General features: G+C 40.5%; 1 protein-coding gene across 5 annotated transcripts in view; it reads right to left on the minus strand.

Moving 5' to 3' along the window:
* Positions 1–17,480, minus strand: part of GNPTAB (N-acetylglucosamine-1-phosphate transferase subunits alpha and beta) — a 67,512-nt gene that overhangs the window by 35,215 nt on the left and 14,817 nt on the right. For 3 of the 5 annotated variants that reach the window (XM_073323107.2, XM_073323080.2, XM_073323071.2), the window contains 5 exons: positions 8,777–8,896; positions 5,938–5,979; positions 4,439–4,644; positions 2,271–2,335; positions 1,831–1,965 (listed from right to left, as the gene is read on the minus strand). In XM_073323107.2, the coding sequence (XP_073179208.2) occupies positions 1,831–1,965; positions 2,271–2,335; positions 4,439–4,644; positions 5,938–5,979; positions 8,777–8,883 (555 nt within the window). In that variant the 5' untranslated portion in view covers positions 8,884–8,896. Of the gene's footprint in view, positions 1–1,830; positions 1,966–2,270; positions 2,336–3,084; positions 3,162–4,438; positions 4,645–5,937; positions 5,980–8,776; positions 8,897–17,480 lie in introns of those variants that run through there. The other 2 variants (XM_073323099.2, XM_073323113.2) reach the window with 2 other exon arrangements.

Here is a 17,480-nt window from a genome sequence, read left to right on the forward strand (position 1 = left end):
TTATATATTAGAGTGTGTGTGTGTGTGTGTGTGTGCGCGCGCAGTGCCTAGTGCAATGAGGCCCAGCTCTTGACTAGGCACTTCCACAATACAAAGAAGGGTGTGTCTACACTACAAAACTAAGCCGGCCTATATTAGGTCGACTTACAGCCACCGCATGTCTACACTACCCTCCTTGGGTGAGTGGTGTGTGTCCTCACCAGGAGCGCTTCCACCGACCTAAGAGGGGAAGACTGGGCTCCTGCCAGGAGGCTCCTGAGTTCCTGGCAGGCTTCCCCCCCACCCCCTTCCCTGCCCCGCAAGGTGTGGAAGAAGCCTCTCTGAGCTTCTCCTGAACCCATTCACTACCAAGAGAAAGAGGAAGCCACGCAGGGCTTCTCCTCCTCCCCCATTTCGCCACCAGGCGTGGGGGGAAGTCACCTGGGGCTTCTTGGCCCCCCATTTGCAGGGTGAAGGGGGAAGCTGGGCAGGCTTGTCAATTTCATGGCTCACTGAGCTGTGAAATTGACAAGACTGCCCCACTCCTGGCAGGGAGCAGGCAGGGGGCTCCTTGGCTTTTTGCCCCGGCTCCCACCAGAGATCAGGGTCCAAAGCCACCCAGCCTTCTCGTGTCGGCTCCCAAGCTGGGATCAAGGTCCAAAGCTGCCCAGACTTCTTGCCCCAGCTCCCAAATGGGATCAGGATCCAAAGCTGCCCCAGGCTTTTTGCCCCAGCTCCCAGCTGGCATTGGGCCTCAAGCCACCCGGGGCTCCTCGCCCTAGCTCCCAGCTGGGATTGGGATCCAGCCACCCAGCTCTCCAGGGGAGCGGTGATAGGAGGTGGTTAGATATATAAGAAAACTGTGTGACATTAGGTATGTATCCTGTTAGCTCCATTATATGTCAACCATCCCCCTTGTCCCTGTTCCTCTTATCAGGAGCCCTGGAGGCCCAACCTGTCCACTCCCACCCCTTGCTACTCCCTACTCCATACTGTAATTCCTCCTTCCATGCTGTCCACCCCACACCAGAGATTTAGGATTTTTAGGATTGAGTGTGAGAAAGGCAAAAAAAAAAAAGGGGGGGGGGGTAGAGCTAATCAGAAGACTGCATTTTAGTCACAGTTCAAAATGTGGGGGCAGGACTCCTGGGAAGGGAAGAAGAAAGGGTCCTCATGACCAGTAGTCCCCCGGCAGTCTGTGCCATCTCTTGCCATGATTCCTCTCATTTTTGCTATGTCCAAAAAACATGGCCCTATTTTACAGATGGATAAACTGAGGCACAGACTGTGCAACTTGCCGATGGTCATATAAAGAGTAAGTGGCAGAGTCAGTAACAGAACCATAGTCCTGACTCCTACTTTAGTGTTCTAACCAGTACAAACTCTTCCAAATGCAAAGAGAAAAGAAGTCTAGCCAGGACCTTACATGAACAATACAAGTCTTCCAATCAAATTTAAATAGGCAGGTACCAAGGGACTGTTCTGCCAGAGATGAGACTGCTGTGAATGTGTCTTGGAAAAATTGACACAGCCAGTACTTCAGTTTTTGAACAACTGAAAGGTAGCAACCTAACCTCCACAGCTTGGACAGCCATTAGATACACAATTGTGGAAGCAATTTTGAAAGCAATTACTTGAGGCACTATCCTGATGTACTTCATGACGCAAGAACATAGATGGACGAAAATAAACTTAAGGGCACGGGAGAGAAAGATGATGACTATCAGCAAAAGCCATAGTATAAGCTTGAAGGTCATGCACTGAAGTTTTGGCATCTGACTGGCCAGGATCTCTCTGTAAAAAGAATTCCAAAACAATGTAATCAAACTACTCTCCCCTGCAAGTTCTTACCAGTTTTATTTTAGAGGCCAAGTTCTCTGGTAGTTTTGCTCTTAGCTGATTTGTCTCTTTGAATGTAGCTGAAAATCCATGAAGGAAAGCCAAATCTTGCATTAACACTAAACCCGGTACTTCTTTGTCTGTGGTCTACAAGAAAAATAGAATTTCTAGTTAGTTCTTGTTTTGTTTTTTTAAAACCCACAGTGATTCACTCTCACATCTCTCAAACCTTTCTCCAGATAAGAGCGCTAATTTTGACACCTAACCCAAACCTCAAAACTAGAATATTTTATTTTATTTTAAAAACACTCTCACACTATTACACACAGGTTTAGGCAAACAGTGAAAGAAATACTTTTTAAAAATGTAGGAAAAGAAAATTAAATTTATACAACATCTGACAGTTTAGTTAAAAAATTTAAGTAATTAACTTAACTCTTAAATAAACATACCAAATAACCTCTCCATACTGTCTGTCTGCTGCTTTCTTTTAACATTCCAGAATGGGCATCTTCAGCTGAAATAAATAAATGGTTCCAGAGGTCACCATTTTAGTACATTCTATTAATTAAATTCATCTCTTGCAAATTAAAGCTTAAAATTTTACAAAAAAGAATGTGAATGGGTTACAGAGCCACAAGTTGTTTGCATTACTTATGAATTATTGGTTAGGTGGTGACAACTTGCTTGACGCTATACATTAAGATAAATGAAGAAGTTGTACCTGCTTTGAGAATCTTTTATACAAATGCTAAATACCTAGACACTGCTGTTTGTTCTAAGGTAAAGAATATTAATTTTTGGCAAGTATATAATTTCCTGTTGTACAGTATTAGATCTAGTATTTAGTACAATACATTCAAAAAGGTTTTCTAGGGTTTATTCTCCTCTGTCTAAAAGATCAACTTTCTAAGATTATCAGTACAATACTGAAAATGTTATCGAATACAGCAATTTACCTGTGATGTCAAATTCATATAATAACTAATCTTAGCAGTGATATAATCCTTTTCAGCAAAAAATCCCAAAAAGCTTTATAACTAACTCTGGGAGGTAATACCATTTTACAGACAGATAGACTGAGGAAAAGGAGTTAAAATGATTTGCCAAGGTCAAGCAGCAATTCAATGGCAGAGACAGAAATAGAGCACAGGAGACTGCATTCACAGTACTGTACAAGACAACATCACCTGAACAAATGGTTGGAGTCTGACAATTATTTTAAAAAAAATAAATTTGAATTTAAGGTTTAACATAATGTTCTACCATGTTAGTGCCTTGTATTCGGTAGGCAGGCCAATAAAGGAGATGCTTCTAATGTAGTGGTCCAACTTTCCCTGCTCCTAAGCATCCACAAGCGTCTGGAGTAGGAAGAGGACTATATTTTACAGGAGACAGTTTATTTTCTCAGAGTAAGGGTCAGCGTGGTGTACACCAGTGGCTCTCTACCTTTCCAGAATACTGTACCCCTTTTAGGAGTCTGATTGGTCTTGCGTACCCCCAAGTTTCACTTCACTTAAAAACCAGTTGCTTACAAAATCAGACATTAAAAATAGAAAAAAAGTGTCATAACACACTATTACTGAAAAATTGTTTACTTTCTCATTTTTACCATACACAATAAATCAACTGGAATATATATATTGTACTTACATTTCAGTGTATAGTACAAAGAACAGTATAAACAAGTCATTGTCCGTATGAAATTTTAGTTTGTAGTGACTTTGTTAGTCCTTTTTATGTAGCCTGTTGTAAAATTAAGCAAATATGTATATGAATTGATGTACCCCTTGGAAGACCTCTGCATATCCCCAGGGTTATGCGTACCCCTGGTTGAGAACCACTGGTGTACTTAATAACCAACTATTTGTATAAATGTCTGAAGAGGTATGGAAAACTGGAGTACCTACAAAGGAAGCATAATGGACGTTCACAACATACAGGTGGGCAAAACTTCAAGATTCCACTTAAAAGCTTACAGGACTCAAAAAAATCAGCACCTTGAAGTACAGATTGATGAGAGTACACTCCTTCTGTCACAGTAGCCTTAAAGTGCATGTTTTTAAGAATTCCATGTGCACTTCAACAGGAAAATACTCAGTTAACAACAAACATACAGTTACGTCAGCTTTGTCAGCATGGCCTTTTTTTCTTTAGCTTTATTAAATGCAGTCTATTATTTGTTTACTGTAGCACCCGCTACATGGTAAGTGGTTTCCAGAGAGACAAAAAGGAACAGTCCACCAGGACAGACAGATGATGCTACGAAACAAAGGGCTGACCCTTTAAAGAAGGCCAAAGACCCAAGCACAGCCTGCTGTTGATTTCAGCTAAGAATGGCGGCTGGGATAGGAAGGAATACTGCCAAACCATGCAAGCTTCTTGGTCAGTCTAAAAAGAGCAGGTAATGAAGCAAAATCAGGCGTCGGGGTATTCACCAAAAGAGCTGGACAAGGACCCCAGGCATGGCTGTGTAGGAAAGGCCCTGTGAAAAAAGCTAGAGACTGGTCTGGGGTAGGAAGTTGTTTGGATAAAGGCCAAGTTCACCTTGCAACGCTAGTACCAAGAAAAATATTGGTTTTCCCTCTGATGATTGAAAACACAACAAACCAGTTCTTACCTTCCTTAGGACTGTCAAAAACAACTACTGTCACATTGGTAGAAGGATTTTTTGGTTTTGCTATAAAGAATATATTGTTAGCAGCTTGTAAAGAAGGATGAACAGATTGCAGGTCCTTCAGAGTGATGTTGGCAGGCACGGCAGGGTCTAGGACAAGCATTGGCACTTTAATGCAGTGTGTCAGTAAACACTCCAGGTGCTTCTCACTAGAACAAAATATCAAAAGTATATTTAATGCCAACAGAAAATTAACATATCGTTAACATTTGGGAGACACAATATACAGAAGTCTGCTAGCAGCATTTCTTTGAATACTTCTGACCATTGTTCTGTAAAATCTGACCCCTGTTATATTTGTAAGTGGCTTACTATTCTGGAAGAAGGAAAGAGGGTTGTTTTGCTAAAAAAAAAATCCTATTGCTATAACCTTAACTCATCCACATTATCGCTGACTTTATCTCCTCACCACTCCAAAGAAAACCAGAAACAATTTTTTAAAAGTTCCTGTTTACTGTGTTAACATTTGTAAAAACTGTGGTTTAACCCAAATGATCTTCAAACTACAGCAAACCAAGCAAAGTGCCGTGCAGAATGGGGGGTGGGGATCTATACTATCCCTGCGCCATTAATAGCCCTTCATCCACCAGCTAACCGTAAAAAGGCAGTTTTCCAAACAGCCTATGAGAAATCTGGCCCACAGTATGGACTATAATAACCAGATTTGCCATCCTGAAAGAAGGAGTGCCAGAGTGGTGACCTTCGTAAGCATCATTTGTTCAGAGTGTACCACAACTTTCCATCCCCATATTTTTAAATATATTTTTAAAACATTGAGTCAAGTTCATATCAGAAAGGCCATTCTTGTTGGGGAAAGCCCAGACAGTGACTAAAAATCTTCACACAAGCATATTATGAAGCATTTGGAATAAAGCTCTAAACAGCTCGTACAATTAAATTTCAGATTTTATTCCCTTTGTCCATTTCAGGGAAATATTGTGGAAATCTTTACATAGCTCCTGAGACCTATGATCAACTAGAACAGAAAAGCTGTAATGTAATATCTAGAATGCAATACATACTGACATGGCACCTCTATATTATATGCAGTTACTTGTAACACTATGCAGGTGGAAGGAAAGGTGAACACAGTATAAAGGAGAGAATCTTTAATGCTTTTGGGTTATACAGGACTCTGTTTAATATACATTGGGCCAACCTTTAAAGTGTAAATTATGTGAGAACAGAGACAACAAGTCCACAATTTCTAAACATTACAAACTTTCACTTGTGGAGAAGCACACCCATTTTCACAATTTACCCATTATCTTTGTTCAGTGCAAATATTTGTGATTTTAAATTGTTTGAAATGATACAAAAGATAAGAATGCACTGGTCACCAGAGAGCAAACATACCATATAAACTGAAATTAATTTCAAACAAAAACGTAAGCCATCTCTTGCTTTCTTTGACTTCATTATTTAGGGCTAAAAAAGTTTACCTTTTCTTAGGTGGTTCTGTTGTATTTTTCCCAAGCATTTCCCTAAACAAAAAATGAAGTTACATTAAATTACACAGAGTCAATTATAAAGAATTTGGGCTGAATATTCAGACACCTGGGCATAGAATGTCTTGTGAAACTGAATGATTTCCATAACAGAACACTCTTCTATAATTACTCCAGAGGACATGAAGGAAAATGTATTTGCAGAGGAAGGAAACACATGATCTTGTGAATAAGGCATACGACAGGGACTCAGGTGACCTATCTGACTCTGCTCCAGCCTTCCTGTGAGAGCTTTGGTAAGGCATTCAATTTATGTGTCTCAGTTTCTCCATCTATAAAATGGAGATGATAATATTTCCTTACCTCACATTGGTATTATGAGGCTAAATTTATTAATATTTGTAAAACACGAGGAAAGATTAGATTAGATTAGATTAGATTAGATTAGATTAGATTAGAGATGCAAAAATTGTAAGGTTATCAGAGCCAGGATTATGCCCATATTGGAAAGCAGCTAGCACATTCTGACAGGTATTGCTATGTAAACAATAATAATAAAATATTAATAAAATGCCACATGAACACTGAATTTCACTTTTCAGTTAGACAATTAATGTTAACAACCTAGCTACAGACCGTAACATATGAAAAATGGATGAATGTATTACCTTTTATTTACTTTTGTTGTTGTTGTTTTTAATTACAACTGAACACTATAACAGCTTGAGTAACAGAATGAGATGATTTTCTAGGTGGTGAATAGATTAGGTAAAAAGCCTGAAGAGTTGCTGACCAAGAACTGAATCAAGTGTTCCTGGACAACATAACCTGCAGCAGCAGCAGCAGCAGCAGCAGCATTTGTTTTCTGAATAGTGGGCTGCCTAGGGTTTGAAGTTTTTGGTGGATAATTTTATAATACAACCAAGTTTAAATAGGTGTGTCCAGAACAAGTTAATACCTAAAAAACTGAAGCCTTGAATGTTGCAATGCATGATTTTCGCAGTTCCCTTGCCCTGTAGAGCTAACTAATCTGTTTTATATCTTCAAATGATGTATATCCTTCTCTGCACAGTCTTAGTTTTTATGATACTCAAAATTGAACTTTAAAAGGAGCACTCGAGCACAGGTTTTAATAGAAGTTTTTAACAAAGCCCAAATACAAAGAAATGTTTCATTGTGCTTTCAAAAAGTTGGCATAAATAAGGTTTTTCTCCTATTTAAAAAAAAACTCTCTCTTGCAGAGTTCTGAAACCAAACCAAATTTAGTTATTATTTGCAAAGAGCCACTTTTGTGCACGGCACTTAAAAAACAAGAATCATAGAATATCAGGGTTGGAAGGGACCTCAGGAGGTCATCTAGTCCAACCCCCTGCTCAAAGCAGGACCAATCCCCAATTAAATCATCCCAGCCAGGGCTTTGTCAAGCCAGACCTTAAAAACTTCTAAGGAAGGAGATTCTACCACCTCCCTAGATAATGCATTTCAGTGTTTCACCACCCTCCTAGTGAAGAAGGTTTTCCTAATATCCAACCTAAACTTCCCCCACTGCAACTTGAGACCATTACTCCTTGCCCTGTCCTCTTCTACCACTGAGAATAGTCTAGAACCATCCTCTTTGGAACCACCTCTCAGGTAGTTGAAAGCAGCTATCAAATCCCCCCTCATTCTTCTCTTCTGCAGACTAAACAATCCCAGTTCCCTCAGCCTCTCCTCATAAGTCATGTGTTCCAGACCCCTAATCATTTTTGTTGCCCTTCGCTGGACTTTCTCCAATTTATCCACATCCTTCTTGTAGTATGGGGCCCAAAACTGGACATAGTACTCCAGATGAGGCCTCACCAACATCGAATAGAGGGGAACGATCACGTCCCTCGATCTGCTCGCTATGCCCCTACTTATACATCCCAAAAGGCCATTGGCCTTCTTGGCAACAAGGGCACACTGCTGACTCATATCCAGCTTCTCGTCCACTGTCACCCCTAGGTCCTTTTCCGCAGAACTGCTGCCTAGCCATTCGGTCCCTAGTCTGTAGCTGTGCATTGGGTTCTTCCGTCCTAAGTGCAGGACCCTGCACTTATCCTTATTGAACCTCATCAGATTTCTTTTGGCCCAATCCTCCAATTTGTCTAGGTCCCTCTGTATCCTATCCCTGCCCTCCAGCGTATCTACCACTCCTCCCAGTTTAGTATCATCCACAAATTTGCTGAGAGTGCAAGCCACACCATCCTCCAGATCATTTATGAAGATATTGAACAAAACCGGCCCCAGGACCGACCCCTGGAGCACTCCACTTGACACCGGCTGCCAACTAGACAAGGAGCCACTGATCACTACCCGTTGAGCCCAACAATCTAGCCAACTTTCTACTCACTTATAGTGCATTCATCCAGCCCATACTTCTTTAACTTGCTGACAAGAATACTGTGGGAGACCATGTCAAAAGCTTTGCTAAAGTCAAGAAACAATACATCCACTGCTTTCCCTTCATCCACAGAACCAGTAATCTCATCATAGAAGGCGATTAGATTAGTCAGGGATGACCTTCCCTTGGTGAATCCATGCTGAGATAATGACAAGGTCACAATAAATTAATATTTTCTTTGTATTTGAAAGGTTGCCCGAATAGTCAGCTCTTCCTTGCTGGAAGGAGTTTTGAAAGAAGTTCATTTTGATGAAGGCCAAGTGTATAAGAACAAGGAAATAAAACTGACAAGTCTTAGTTTGGCTGTACATGCAGAGTAACATGGCAAAAAGAAAATGGAGAGTATCCCTTAAGCATTACTGCAGCCAGCTAGAAACAACTGTATTATGTCTCCATTGAACAGATTCTTACCTCATTGTTTTCTGTTCTTCCTCCATCTGTTCTCTAACCTGTTGCAATTCTTTGATCAGCTCAACATCTGTGCCATTCACCCAGGTGTACACCACATCAATTGGCATGGGCAAACAGAGTCTACATAAACCACAAGAAAGAGCAGTATAACCTATTTACAAGTGTATGACAGTAGCATGGATTACATTGTAATACAAAAGACAGTTGAAACTCATGGACTCTGTGTTAAAAACTGAACAAAGTAAAACACTGCTCTCTGTCTGTGTATTATCCTCCCAATTATACAAAAGCTTTTAACACAACTCTGCAGAAGTAAAACTAAGAGAAGGTGATAGACAAAGTGATCATCTGCATCAAACTTAACTAGTGGTCAAAATGTTAGTTATACTCAATGAGAGAATGCTTTAACACGTTCCTCTTTCACTCCAATTTTTTATCCAATGACTTTGAATAACCTCCTATTAAAATAATCGTCTTTCAAATCCTCCACGTAAAGATCCAGGCACACTCTTAGTACATGGACTACTCAGATGAGGACAAAACAGTCTGAAGTACAGAGACTATTTTGAATCACACCTTTATTGTTGGTAAATTATACAGAACAAGAGAAAAAAGACAAGACAAGGGATGAAATTCTGGTCCCATTGACTTAAACGAGACCAGAATTTCACTCCAGGAGTCTCTCTTGGGTAATAGCATTGAGTTTAATTAACCAACAGCTAAAGCAGGGTCTATAATATAGACTCTAGACAACAGCGGACAAATTCATCCCTGATCCAACTCAAGTATCTTGAGTTGCACTCCCATAAGGCATCTGGAGAGATTACAGGTCTTCTAGCAAACTTGGTTCAGAAGCAGCAATAGCAGTTTAGAATAAATTAGTAAGAAAATTTACCTGAAAATTTCCTTTCTTCAAGTAATAAGGTCCTCAGACCTGTTACAATGGGTACTTCAGCCTACTTGTAGCTTGGGGGAAGAACCAGAACTGACAGATACTGGCAACAGGGAAATGCCCCACCTATTGAAGTGCCCTCCAATTGATATAACTTCCACAGCCAGGATAATTCAAATCTACTTTCTTAAATTACATCTTGCGCTAAACATACTTTCAGGAAAATTACAATTATTTTTGCTGCTGCAGAGCATAATAAATTCAACCTAATAACAAATCCAAACTCTTGGATGTCAATTTTCATTTCTATTCTGGATGATCCATTTGTTTCCAGGGTTGACTGGGTCTGTGAAGCTTATTACTTGAAGAAAGGAATTTTTCAGATGAGCACAGATAAACTTCCCTATTTTTCTTCATGCCAAAGTCCACAGATCTTTTACACTGGGATTTTTATAGCAGTGTGCCTTTAGGGTGGGAAGCAGGGTCATGCTTTAAATATGGACATCCAAAATGAGGTAGACTATATATATATATATATATAAGACCTCCATCTTCCCCTGGGTACTAAGGCATGGAGAAGACCTCTGCCAAAAGAAAAGAAATGGTATTAGCTAAAACTAGATGCCCAATATGTAGAATTTAGTGAACTAATATCATAGGTGCTAGAACTAGGGGTGCTGCTTGAAGTAGTTTCCATTATATCCAGGGTTTACAGTTTTGTATAGTGGGGGTGCTTAGAGCCATTGAACCAATTGTCCAGCATTCCTGCTAATGCCCATCTAGCAGATCTCAGTACAAAAGACATGCCCTGAGATTATCAGTGCTTCTAATGACTGGACTCTGATACTTAACCAAAGAAGGAATGTTTCTTGAATTTACTTAGGGAACAAATTACAGTTGTGAGGACTACCATTCTGATATAAAAGTACAACAGTGGGTCTTATTAAAGAAACTCCCAACTTCAAATAAAAGCTCACCTGATTAAAGATAACAGCCATCAGAAGGCCTATTCTATTGGCTAGGAAATATAATGGCACCTCTTACAGGGGTTCGATTTGGGTAGTGCTGTAAGGAGCAGAATAATTCCAAGGTTGTGCTCTATGGCTATGCAGGGTGGGAATAAGGTTGATGCCGTAAGCATTTAATGTTGGGATTTGTCCAAAACTTCCTTTTTTTGAACACGCTGAGAACATTATACGATAAAGACTTGACCAGGCTGCTATAGGGATGGCAGGAGGGGGATGAAGCTGAACCCAGAGACCCTTTACTGTACACTCTGGTGTTGGCAGTGTCTGTGCTGTGTGTGATGCCCTCCACCCATGGCCTGCAGGGAAGTGGAGGTGAAGAAGGTGTCTGAGGTCCACAATCAGAGATGAGGTTGCTGGTGTAGATTATGGGGACATAGGCAAGATCTTCCATCTGGCGTGCCCCCCTTCTGGCTTCACTCCTCTGAGTTAAGATGGGAGAGGCGGGGCTGCCTGCCCCAGAACCAGTTCTTTTCTGGTCTTGCATGCTTCCCTTCCTGCCAGGGGAGGGAGCTGTGGTGACCACATCCAGCCTGGGATGCATCTTGTCCATCAGAACTCCTTTCCCACCCAGGGAGGTAACCCTGCCTAACCTGCTGAGAGGGAAACTGCATCCCCACATAGTCAGCAGAGCTCCCCAGTGAGACAAGTATTAAAGGGGGGAGCGAGAGACAACCCCTTAACTGTAGCCTCTGGTTTTCTGAGCTTTCTCCCCTTGAAATCTGCAAGGGTGCCAGCCACTGCAAACACCTCAGACGAGGAGTTGGAGCTGAGGGGACAAATCTCCCAAAAATGCAGCTCTGGGACATGGCTGGAAATTAGCCAGAAAAATTATTTAAGATGAATTTTAGCAACAAATTTGAAATAAATTTTGGAATTTCACTCCAAAAATCTATGCAGCATGAGGGTATGGCAGAGCTGCCTGTCACCATGGGGGAAGAGCAAACTGGACGGAATTTCAGGAGGCAAGACTTTCCCCTGCTGTCAGTGACTGGCAGGGCTGATTCTGCCCCCAAGCTACCAACAGGCTGATGTACCCACTGTAGTTGATCTGTGTACTTTAGTATGAAGAACAAGTATTTTAAACTATCCTTTTGGGGTTTTGCATTTTAAGGACTACATTCTGTTACCATTACTCATGTGGAGTAGTTGTCCTATGGATAGGCTACTAAACACATTCAGGGTGACAGACTGTAACCCTAAGATTGGACAGCCCTGTTATAGTACAGTAACTCCTCACTTAACGTTGTAGTTATGTTCCTGAAAAATGCAACTTTAAGTGAAACGATGTTAAACGAATCCAATTTTCCCATAAGATTTAACGTAAATGCGGGGGGGGTTAGGTTCCAAGGAAATTTTGGGGGGCAGACAAAAGGCATTATATACTGTACAGTACTGTACTGTGGTTGGGAAGTGCCCCTGGCTTACCCCACACAGGCACAGCCCGCTGCAGGCAAGGACGCTAGGAAGCAACTTCGCAGCAGCAGTGGCAGCTTACCCGGAGAAGAACAAGCGCCAACTTTGCTGGGGGATGCTCCAGGCACGCCTCTTCCCGTCCCTGCTTCGCTCCAGGCCCACCTTTTCCCACCTCCTCTCCGGAGCACCCCGCATTGCCGCTCTTTCCCCACCCCCAGAAAGTCCTAAGCGCTGGGAGGGAGCGGGAGGAGGAACTTGTGCAATGCTCCCTTGTAAAGTCGCTGCTCTTCCACAAAATCTTACATGCAGTGTACAGAGCAGGCAGCCAGACGACATTCTAAGGGAGCACTGCACAACTTTAAATGAGCATGTTCCCTAACTGAGTAGCAATGTAACTTTGAAACAACGTTAAGCAGGAGGACATTAAGTGAGGAGTTACTGTATGACCAATTAACATCACAAATTTTCTCCTAACACACATCATTGTGAGAGAAAACAAATGCCCCACACTTCTACTGTCCATAGTCTTCACCATGATAGCTTTTAACTTTGGCTTAATCAAAAAACTACCTGATTCAGAATAATGGTTTTCAGTCATCCTGTTCTATCCAAGTCAACTGCATAAAATAATTTAATAATATGCATACACTTGAGCCAAAACCTGTACTTACAACCCAATGGAATTCCCCCTGAAATCAGAAATCAACTCCACTGAAGCAGAATTTAGTCCTTATCTTTCACTATCTCCATCTAAACTTGAGTTTTTTGAACGTACAAAAATTCAGAATTTGATTGAACTTTTTTTAAAAATTAACACCCCCCTGCATAATAGTCTTTCAGCCAAAAAAGAAGTCAGCAAGGTCTGAATTTATAACAGACTTTTGTTAAACATTCAAACACCAAAAAGTACTAGCTAAATAAATATAGGGTTTGTTCCAGCCAAATAAAAATGAACTTCAAATACTGATCTGGATTCAACAGGTTTGACTAGTTTGTGTTAGGTTCAGTGCCTCTACAAAATTTAGTTTTAGCTAAGCAAATTTATTATGTCTATTCAAAGTCTTGAAATGCTGACACTCAATGTTAGGCTATTTATGATCTCAGAGCATTGTATTACTTTTAATCAGTAAGGCTTGAATAAATTTCTTAGTGAGATTGGTAGATTTGTGTTCTCACATGAATGACACGACACTCATGCCCTGAGAAAACAAACGCAATTTCCTCTTGATCTATCAACTGCTTTTAATATTGTTGACCACAAGGTGGTGTTGGCAAGGATAGATGGTATTTGAAGGGGAAAGAACAGAACTGCTCAACAGGACAGACAGTAGCAGATAATTGCTCCATTGTCTCAAGAGCTCTCTCACATAGCAGTACTGCAGAGCCTTAGTCTGTCATTCCTGTTTAACGTGCACGTGAGGTTGCTAGAAGAGACTGAGAAACTGTCTGGATTGCAGTCCCAGCAGTATGTGAGAAAAACTCAGGTCTACAGCTCAGCTTTACCAGACCTGGAGATAAAAGTTTAGTTAATTGGTTTTCCTAGCGTCTGGTCAGGTGTGAAACTCAGTTAGCTGAAACTCAGATAAGACAAAGGTTATGCTGGAAAAAATCGATCACAGAAAATAACTGTTTCTGCAATTGTTCACAACCTAAAGGTGCCTTTTGGATCATCAGCTACTTCTGGGTGTTCAATATAGCAGTGATGGTCAACAATGTTTTCTATCTTCACTTGGCTTGGAAGTTGCAATGTTTCCTTTTTTATTCCTATTCCACCACAGCTATCTGTGCTTTTGTCACCTCTGGAATGGATTACTATAATGCATTCTGCATGAGACGACTCCTGAAACACACAGAAAGCTCTATTTCTGGGGACTACAGATATTCATTCTGCAGTAGAAAGAACGAGGAGTACTTGTTCTAAGGAGGCACCTTAGAGACTAACAAATTTAAGCTTTCGTGGCTAAAGCCCACTTCATCAGATGCATACAGTGGAAAATACAGTAGGAAGAGATAGATAGATACACAGGTAGATAGATACGCAGAGAACATGAAATAATGAGGGTTATCATACCAGCTCTAAAGAGACCAATCAATTAAGGTAGGCTATTATCAGCAAGAGAAAAAAAACTTTTGAAGTGATAATCAGGATGGCCCATTTCAAACAGTTGACAAGAAGGTGTGAGTAACAGTAGGGGGAAAATTAGCATGGGGAAATAGTTCTGAGTTATTGTAATAACTCATCCACTCCCAGTCTTTATTCAAGCCTAATTTAATGGTGTCCCCTTTGCAGATTAATTCCAGTTCTGCTGTTTCTTGTTGGAGTCTGTTTTTGAAGTTTTTTTGTTGAATAATTGCAACCTGAAGCAAACACTCACCAGCAACCAAACCACACCACACAACAAAAACACTAACCCAGGAACCTATCCTTGCAACAAAGCTCATTGCCAACTCTGTCCACATATGTATTCAAGGGACACCATCATAGGACCTAATAACATCAGCCACACTATCAGAGGCTCATTCACCTGCACATCTACCAATGTGATATATGCCATCATGTGCCAGCAATGCCCCTCTGCCATGTACACTGGCCAAACCGGACAGTCTCTACGCAAAAGAAAAAATGGACACAAATCAGATGTCAAGAATTAGAACATTCAAAAACCAGTTGGAGAACACTTCAGCCTCCCTGGACACTCAATTACATACCTAAAAGTCACAATTATTCAACAAAAAAAAACTTCAAAAACAGACTCCAACAAGAAACAGCAGAACTGGAATTAATTTGCAAACTGGACACCATTAAATTATGCTTGAATAAAGACTGGGAGTGGATGAGTCATTACACTAACTAAAAACTATTTCCCCATGCTAATTTTCCCTCTACTGCTACTCACACCTTCTTGTCAACTGTTTGAACTGGGCCATTCTGATTATCACTTCAAAAGTTTTTTTTCCTCCTGCTGATAATACCCCACCTTAATCGATTGGTCTCGTTAGAGCTGGTATGGCAACCCCCATTTTTTTCATGTTCTCTGTATATCTATCTTCCTACTGTATTTTCCACTACATGCAACTGATGAAGTGGGCTTTAGCCCACGAAAGCTTATGCTCAAATACATTGGTTAGTCTCTAAAGTGCCACAAGTCCTCCTCGTTCTTTCTGCTGATACAGATTAACACGGCTGCCACTCTGAAACCTGTCACTCTGCAGTGTGTCACATGGAGTTTATTTCACCTCTGCTTCACGGGATTGCACTGGCTTCTGATATATTAATAGGTGTAATTTAAGGTGTTTTTCACCCATCAGACCCATCATGGCTTAGAATCTGAGTAACAAGAGCTCTTTTTATGGGTTGTGACTGGATGGATTATTCAGGCAGACAATCTCTAGATTTGTATGTCTAGATCCTGCGAGTTTTAAGTGGAAGAGCATTGACTCTGGAATTTGCTTCCCTCCTTAGTCCAACAAAGCCTAAGTATGTTGACTTTCTGGGTATAGTGCAAGGCCTATTAACTCACTCTAATTTTGAGGAGCTGAATTGAAAAATAATCTCAATTCCAATTCTTTCTTAAATAATGGGAGATTTTTAGTGCTAGTTTTGACTGTTAAAATGTATTATTTTTAAACTGTCACTAACACTAAATATGGATATATCATATCAATTAGAAGTACAATATAAGCCACTATATTTAAAATGTGCCTATTACAGTACTGCCCTATTCAGCCACATAATTTGTAAATAAAATTAAGGAAAGAAACATTTTATGGTTATATGTATTTGGTTATAAAAATATTATGTCTCAGTTATAATACTGGTTTGACAAGTCTGTTCTCCATTAGCAGGGAATATAAAACAACCAGTGTCTACAAGATTAGAAAAAATATCATCATAATTTCACTTAACTGTTTGTATGTGCATAATCTGAAGGCTGCTTTTAAAACTGTTTCCAAACTCTCATCTATACATATTTTTTTTCTTAAAATGATTCCATATAAACCTAACATTGTTGTGGGATTAATGGTTACTAATAAACACTAATAAAAAATAAGTATTTTACAAAGGTTACACCTAATAGAGTACAGTGATTAACTATCACTAGGATTATTCAGTAGCATTAAGGGAGAAAATTGTAGTTCTTTAGTGAATCTTTTTTCAAGTTTTTAGTAAATTTTGCATTGCCTCTTCAAAAAATAACTTACAGACTCTGTGTATATATAAAGCCTGCTGCAGTTTCCACGATATGCATCTGAGGAAGTGAGCTGTAGCTCACGAAAGCTTATGCTCTAATAAATTGGTTAGTCTCTAAGGTGCCACAAGTACTCCTTTTCTTTTTGCGAATACAGACTAACACGGCTGTTACTCTGAAACCTTACAGACTTTTAAATCTCAAAAGGCATGTTATCGTATTATTGTGCTTTAAATTTAAAAGGGAATAAAAAAGGCTACTTCAGCATCTTCCTCCTCAATTGCTCAGTATAAAGTCTCTACACGAGGTGTTCTGCATAAAGCGGATCCCTTTACATATCTGACGTGGAATTTACTATTAAATGAAACTTTGAAATTTGGGAGGTTTCCAGTCAATAAAACAATTCTCTTATATTTTTAAAAAGTGTTACGTTTACCATACTTCCTCTACTCCCTCACAAGGCCCCACTTCCCAGTTGCCAGCCAAGGAAGTTGGGGGTGTCAGATCTTGTTTGACCAGGAATTGGGAGCGCATAGCTCTGAAGAGGGCATTTAGTTGCAGCTATAGGAATTTGTTGCTTCTACCATTGGAGATCCAGAGCCTGCCAGGCTCACCTCCTACAGCTGGTTCTATATTTGTGTGGTAAGGCTCAGAGTAGATAAGAACTCTCTTAACCACCTTCACCTGCTGGCACAGTCCTACTACAAGCCCTAGCTCTTTCCCCTCCCCACCTCAGCTTTCCAATTTCTTCCCATCTCCCTTGGCCCAGATTACAACTCTGCTACTCCATTCCCGATGCCTGGAGCCCCACTCTGTTCCTTCTTGGCTCCATATCCCCTGCATCTTTTTCCCTCCCCAGCCTCACTCATCTTCTTCCCCTCCTTCCCACCTATTTGTGGCCTTCACTTGTTGTGTCACATTCGATTTTAATTGTTTGCTCTATGGTACTGGGCAGGGACTATCTCGTCACTTGCTTTGTTTGGTATCTAGCGCTTTTTGGAACACTCAAATATTATTTGGTCATGTCCCAGAACGGCATACATATAAATTCAACACGCCACAACAAGCAAGGGTTGTTAATAGATGGGGGAGGAAGGACAGAGCTGAAAATCATACAATCATACAGTTAACATGTAGATTCTCACATGCAAGACTGAATCAGCAAGTTTTTAAGATTATTA

Source organism: Lepidochelys kempii, chromosome 1, assembly GCF_965140285.1.
Source record: "Lepidochelys kempii isolate rLepKem1 chromosome 1, rLepKem1.hap1, whole genome shotgun sequence".
In the NCBI taxonomy this organism is placed as follows: domain Eukaryota; kingdom Metazoa; phylum Chordata; order Testudines; family Cheloniidae; genus Lepidochelys; species Lepidochelys kempii.